The 7392-nt window shown below is 48.0% G+C and overlaps 1 protein-coding gene across 1 annotated transcript; it reads left to right on the top strand.

Annotated features, from left to right (window-relative positions):
• The first annotated feature begins 495 nt into the window (after window positions 1-495).
• LOC112348155 (pentatricopeptide repeat-containing protein At2g35030, mitochondrial-like) lies at window positions 496-1128 on the top strand. Its single transcript, XM_024680250.1, has one exon. The coding sequence runs from the start codon at window positions 496-498 to the stop codon at window positions 1126-1128; it is 633 nt and encodes a 210-aa protein (XP_024536018.1).
• The last annotated feature ends 6264 nt before the right edge of the window (window positions 1129-7392 follow it).

Raw genomic sequence — 7392 nt, forward strand, 5'->3', positions numbered from 1 at the left:
TATGAGAAACGATCCGGGGCCAACGCCTGATCATCTCTCGAGCAGCTCTTCGCCAGCAATGTTCTATTCGAATCACTATCCAGCACCACCGTCGACCGTCTCGTTGCCGCCACCTCCAGTGCTGGAAGTCACTCCGTCAGTGATGGTCGAGCAGCAGCAGCAATACCAACACCAGGAAAGTTCGATTCATCGGCACCACCATCAACAGTCTGGCACAGTGGGATTCGAAGCTGCCAGTTCCTCCGGAGTGTTTGGAGACGACTTGCAAGAGGTGGAATTGTGAATCACACTCCACAAGTAAGTAGTGTTGCTGGGTGGATTTTGGTAGAGCAGTGTAGCGAAGTAGTAGTCGTGGAAGGAGGAATTTTTTTTGGCTGGGGTGATTCTTTGGAGCCACGAGCGAAGCGAGGAAGCTCCTTAAAGTTGCTAGAGAAAGGAAACTCTTTAAAAGGCCTTGTGATGAATATACCTCGAATAATCTCCCGGATTTAAAATATGGCGCGCGTAGCTCACAAGGCATCGTCTTGGTGGGATGAAACGCTGGTTGTCTACGCGCGGTGTGGGCATTTGGAGGAATCGAGAAGGATCTTTGATGCATTGCCGGCCAAGAACATTGCGTCGTGGACGGCGCTCGCGACTACGTATGCCGAGAGTGGGCATCCGGGGGAGGCCAAGGCAGCGTTCGATCGAATGGCGGTGTGGGACGTAGTTTCCTCCACTGTGATGGTCAAGGCGCTGGGCGATTGGGGGCGGATTGGATCGAGCAAGGCGGTGTTTGATGCGATGCCCGAGAGGAACTGCAAGACGTGGGCGGCGCTGCTGCGGGGATTTGCTCGCGGCGGAGAGATTGGGCGAGCGAGAGAAGTGCTGGATCGGATGCCCGAGACGAATGTGGTAGCGTGGACGATCCTCGTGCAGGGTTTCGCGCAGCACAGGCGAGTGGTCGATGCGAAGGCTGCGTTTGATTCCATGCCCGAGAAGAGCAGCATCACTCGCGCGGTGATGCTCGTCATGTTTGCGGAGAATGGATTCGTGAGGAGGCGGAGGATGTCTTCCAGGAGATTGTCCACCGAAACGCGATCCTCTGGGGGGCGATGCACTGCTGCTATGCCCAAAATGGGGATTTGATTCAAGCCAAGAGTTTGTTTGATAGGATGCCTCAGCTCGGCGTACTTTCGTGGACGATTATGATCACGTCATACGCGAAAAACGGTGATGCTGATCAAGGAAAACACTTGTTTGAAGAAATGCCACACAGAGATCTTGTTTCATGGAACGCGATAATCGCTGTTTATGCCCAGAGAGGTCGTTTCAAAGAGGCGATCCGGGCGTTTTCTTTGGTTTGCTGCTGGGATTCCTATTCATGGAACACAAGTCTAGTGGTATATGCTCTAGATGAAATATTGGTGATGCTAAGTAAGCGTTCGATGAGATGCCAACTTGGAACTTGGTCTCCTGGAACACGATTCTTGCAGCATATGCCCAGACCGGGCATGCGTATTCTGCGATCCAGCTCTTTTGGGCGATGTTTCTTCACGGCTTTGACCCCGACAAAGCAGCGTTTGCCATCGTTTTGACGGCGTGTAGCCATCTGGGGCTCGTCAAGGAAGCAGTAAGCTACTTCACGGCAATGAGCTTTGACAATGGATTGGATCCTTTACAAGACCACTACACCTGCATTGTTGATGCTCTCGGACGACTAGGGCGATTGAAAGAGGCCGAGGATGTCCTGGAGAATATGCCTTTGCCAGCAGATGGAGTTGCATGGGCAACGTTTCTTACCGCATGCAAAAACCACGGGGAGATGAATCGAGGGATGCATGCTGTGGAACATGCCAGTCCAGCCTTGTGAGTGATGCATTGCCTTATGTGATGCTGGAGAACATCTTCAGAGCAGTTCAGACTTGATTCTTCACTGTTTTGATGTGTTGACCCAAACATCGATTGTTGATATCCAGCCATTCCTCGACCCGCCCCATCCCCCATGGATGGAGAGCGGGACGCACAGAGATTGGGCATAGGAGAGTCTTCAGAATTCTATCTGGAGTGTTAAGTGCAGTGGGTTTTCTATAGCCAGCAACGCAAGATCCAATGCTGCTGTTGTGAATTTGAGCAGCAGCACTGCGCTCCTCCTGCTCCACATCAGTGCCATGCTAGGCGTGGCAATCCAGATTCTCAAGACCATGCCGGTGAGAGTCTATCATGAGCTCCTGTTGAAAGTGGGAAGTAGTGGTGTGAAATGCTTGCGTTTGAGGTGCGGGTGGAGATGGGCTTGATACCTCGTTCCCATTGCCTTCCTTGTATCCTATCTCCCTCGTTGCCTCCCGACATGCTTCATATGTTCTCCCCTCTGAGTTCCATATGTTATCCTCTCTGCTGGGCCTCAGCCCATTCTTGATATTTACAAAGGCTCCATTGGATGTTGATACAGTTATTTCCTCCCGCCACTATTGCTGACATATTAATTCATGGTTTTAGAGTCTTGAGTAGAATGGGAGAGCAATAGTTGAACAATTTGGAGATTGTGTTCTCCACTCAATGTCAGCAAAAGTTTCTGTATGATGGTTCTTAATTCAGCAAGGGGAATTTTACTGCTCCCACTCCACTTAAGCCTCTGAAACCAATTAAAAATCAAGGGCATTGGTCTTTAAATGAATTGTTGGCTCTGAATGAAGCAAAGAAGCATGATTTCTTCTTATAGCAGCGAGGTAGCATTCAGGAGGCACAAGACTACAAACATTCATTGGTAACAAGTTTCCAAGTAAGTTTTAGATTTTTTAGACTTCTAGTCATTCACAAAGTTTTCAGCTATTGTTTGACATATGGTGTCAACCATTTGCCTGGGCAATGCCAATCTCATTGGTTCAAGCTGGTTGAGGAAGAAGTCCTACACACAACTTGCAGAACAACTTGCAGGAGCGCTGTGTAACAACAATGTGAGCCTCATTGATACAATGGAAAATAGCTAGAAGGAAATTTGTTGTCATAATCTGAAGAAGGAAAAATTCATGGAGCGTATTCTGGCTGTGGATAGCCAGATGGTGAAGAGTGTGGATCAAGTAGCTTAAGCCTTGTTTGAAATTGCTGATTCTTGGGTAAGTCAATTCATTTTCTTATTCATGAACTTCACTTTTGTAGTTTACAGTGTCACTGATTACTATCTCTGAAGCAACGAGAGAGATGATGAATTGATGAAGATGTGATGATTTACCTGATTAACAATTCTATATCAGCATTCCCACCTTGCATTGCCACTGCCAATATCCTTGGATCGATTCCATCAATTTAGATAGAGCATTTTTGTTGGAAGGACATGAGCGTTCATATAAAGCTGTTTGTATCAGTTGTCTGGCAATAGAAACACAAATGGATCAGAGTTAGATTGAAAGGAAAGAAAAAAAGAACTTTGCAAGAGTAAGTACCAAGAATGCCACACTGCCAAATGACAATCTTTGTGTATGGTTGATTGAATCCCCTCTCAATGACCACTGCTCAGGTATTGCCTATAAGCTTGGCAATGCTGTGGGGATTCAAGATGAGATTTTTCCCAAGGAACAAAGAGAAGAAAATACATACTGGAAGTAAAGATTGTTTGTGTTATCTTTGACCACCCTGGTACTCACAATTTTCCGGACAACATCCAGGCCTTCTACCACCCGCCCTACCACCAAATTCATTGGGAATTTCAAAGAATTCGTTGGGAAACCATGTAGGATCCCAACTTCTAGTGATAGAACAGCTTCAATGGCCTCAAGCTGCATTCCCTTGCGTCATCAGCCTCAAGCTGCATTTCCAAGCGTCTTCTGCAGCGCCATTCCAAATCATTTTCTTCCCTCTTCCTCTTGCTGCAAGACGACTCAACATGCAATCATTTAATCATTTTAAAACCTTCCCTATGAGAAGAATGGAAACGAACCTGACTGTTAGAATCAGACCAACACTGGCAGCAGCTGTGACTCTAAACTCATCATAGCCCCCCTCTCTCTGCTCTCAGCCAACTTCTCTGCTGCGCCCACGTTCAAGCCCTATACTGAAATCTCCGAATAAAAACCTGGAAAAATAAAACAAAACTTGTATCTGTGAGCACGCTAAAATAAATAAATTCGTGAGCTTCAAGTGGATTTGTTTAAGTCTACTATATAAGTAATGAGAATGTTCCTAAGCTCCGTAGTGTCAGGAATCCCCCAATTCTTGCCACATTCTTGACTCTCGCCGGATTCCTGACCTGCAAACCACATTCTTGACTCTCGAGACACTTCCCTATTCCTGACTCTCGAGACACTTCCCGATTCCTGAGTCTCGAGCCACATTCCTGATGATGATGTGGCGCCTCCTCAACCTCAGCTATATTTAGGCCGTCCTCGATTCAAGAGTGGTGGAGCTTCATCAACCTATAGTATATATAGGTTAGCCTTGTTCCATTTCTCCACAATCTGAATCAACACCAGTCTAAGGCCTCTTCTTTGTTTTCACTAGCTTTTTCTCTTTGTCTTTAGCATTTTCCAGTCTTGATCTTGTTGGGGGATTTTGGGGATGTGTTTGACAAGAAAAAAGCTAGTGTACTGCCTGTTCATCGGCCTTATGATTGTCCCATTGATTTACAGGAAGGAGCGTCACCTCCGTGGGGGCCTATCTACGGGTTATCCCCGTCCGAGCTTAAGGCCCTCAAAGAGTACGTGGATGAGAACCTTGCCTCGGGCTACATTCAGCATTCGCAGTCCCCGGCTGGAGCACCTGTCTTCTTTGTCAAGAAGAAGGATGGGAGCTTGCGGCTAGTCATCGACTACCGAGGTTTGAACAAGGTGACTGTTTGGAACTGTTATCCGCTGCCCCTGATCTCGGACCTGTTGGAACGTCTCGGCGGTGCCCGCTTCTTCACCAAGATCGACCTCCGTGGAGCATACAACCTGATCCGGATCCGGCCTGGTGATGAATGGAAGACTGCGTTCCGAACCCGCTATGGCCACTTCAAGTACACTGTCATGCCATTTGGCTTGACAAATGCTCTAGCAGTTTTCCAACACATGGCGAACGACGTCTTTCGGGAGTTTCTTGATCAGATGGTGATCGTCTACCTCGATGACATCCTCATCTACTCAAAAACTCAGGAGGAGCATGACGAACATGTACGCAAGGTGCTAGCGAAGCTGCGAGAACACGGCCTATACGCGAAGCTTGAGAAATGTTCCTTTGATCAGTAGTCTGTGGAGTTCCTTGGGTACATTGTCACTCCTGAGGGTATCACGATGGATCCTGCCAAAGTCAAGACTATTCTCGAATGGGAGCCTCCACAATCAATGTCGGACGTTCAGGTTTTCCTTGGCTTTGCCAACTTCTACTGCAAATTCATTGCTCACTACTCTGACATTGTCCTTCCTCTCACACATCTCACTCGCAAGGATGTTCCCTTCTCTTGGTCTGCTGCTGCCTAGCAGGCCTTCGACACACTCAAGGCGGCCTTCAATTCTGCTCCTGTCTTGATCCATGCTGATTCCTCACAACCTTTCTTCATCGAGGCTGATGCCTCCGACTTTGCCATTGGTGCTGTGCTGTCTCAACTCGGAGCGGATCACGAACTTCATCCGGTCGCTTTCCATTCTCGGAAATTCCAGCCTGCGGAGATCAATTACGAAATCCACGACAAGGAGCTCCTTGCCATCGTGGATTCCTTTGGAGAGTGGCGCCGTTTCTTGGAGGGGGCGAGCCATCAAACAACAGTCTGGACGGATCACAAAAATCTTGAGTACTTTGCCACTTCCCGAGTTTTAAGCCATCGTCAAGCAAGGTGGGCACAATTCCTAAGTCGGTTTGACTTTGTTATCAAGTACAGACCTGGAAAGTTTCAAGGCCTTTCTGATGCTCTTTCAAGGCGCTCCTATCTCAGTCTCAGGCCTGGTAATCCTGCCTTCGATCAACAGGATCAAGTTATCCTCGGTCCTGATCGGCTTCAAGTTATGGCAATTTCCCTGGCCCCTCAGGACTCCTCCTTGATGGATGCAATCAGAAACGATCTTCAATCCGATGATCTCGCTAGCGACATTTTCCCCCATCTTCAGGCTGGACACCCAGTGACTCCCGACTGTCGGCGATTTGACAAGTTCGAGTTCTTAGATGGTTTATTGTACCGTGGGGAGCAGCTTTACGTTCCTGAAGGTGATGCTCGAAGGTTGGTCCTGATGGCGTGCCACGATAGCCCGACTGCTGGTCACTTCGGCATTGCGAAAACCTATGAGCTAGTTGCACGGGACTTTTGGTGGCCTCACATGGACGACTACATCAAAGCTTTTGTTACCTCCTGTGACACTTGTGCCCGGAATAAGGTACCTCGCCACCTTCCTTCAGGTTTGCTTCGTTCCCTTCTGGTCCCTTCAGGTCCTTGGGAATCCATCTCCATGGATTTCTTGAGTGATCTTCCGAGTTCTGGAGGCTTCAACAGCATTTTAGTCGTGGTGGATCGCTTCACAAAGATGGCGCACTTCTTGCCATGTACCAAGGAGTTTTCGGGTGAGAACATGGCAAAACTGGTATTCAGGGAAATTTTCCGACTTCATGGGATTCCTACAGATGTGGTTTCAGATCGGGGGCCTCAGTTCATCTCTCATTTCTGGCAACGGTTTTTGCAGTTGCTTGGAGTGAAGGCCAACCTCTCTTCGGCATATCATCCTCAAACTGATGGGCAGTCCGAGCGAACGATTCAGACGTTGGAACAATTCTTGAGGTGCTTCATCAACTATCATCAGGATAACTGGTTCGATATCCTAACTCTTGCTGAGTTCTCCTATAACAACTCTGTTCACTCCTCTCTTCGAGTTTCCCCCTTCTTTGCAAACTCTGGCCGAAATCCCCAATTCAATCTCTCACTTCCTTCTCCATCTGAATCCTCTCGTTCAAATCCCCGCTCTGAGGCATTTATCTCCAACCTCCAGGAAATCCACAACTCCATCTCCTTCCACCTCCATCGTGCTCAGGAATCTCATAAAACATTTTCCAATGTCCATCGTCAGGATTGTCCCCCTTACAATATCGGGGATAAAGTCTGGCTCCTTAGGCAAAATATCTCCACCACCAGGCCCTGTCCAAAACTCAATTTCAAATGCCTTGGTCCTTTCCCTATCACTGCCATCATTAATCCTGTCACTTATCGCCTTGCACTTCCCTCCTCATATCAAATTCACCCCTTTTTTCACTCCTCTCTCCTTGAGCCTTATATTCCCAGTCCTATTCCAAATTGGGTCATTCCTCCACCTCCACCAGTGCAGCTCAAGGATGGGTCTGAGTACGAGGTTCAGGACATCCTTGATTCCAAGATTTCACGGTCTAAACTCTACTATCTGGTGGACTGGAAGGGTTACGGACCTGAGGAACGCACTTGGGAACCTGCGGACAACCTGA

Source organism: Selaginella moellendorffii, unplaced genomic scaffold (genome assembly GCF_000143415.4).
Source record: "Selaginella moellendorffii unplaced genomic scaffold, v1.0 SELMOscaffold_27, whole genome shotgun sequence".
Taxonomy (NCBI): domain Eukaryota; kingdom Viridiplantae; phylum Streptophyta; class Lycopodiopsida; order Selaginellales; family Selaginellaceae; genus Selaginella; species Selaginella moellendorffii.

Excerpts from the sequence above, each read along its gene's own strand:
- LOC112348155 (XM_024680250.1), top strand. The coding sequence starts at position 496 with ATGGCGCGCGTAGCTCACAAGGCATCGTCTTGGTGGGATGAAACGCTG.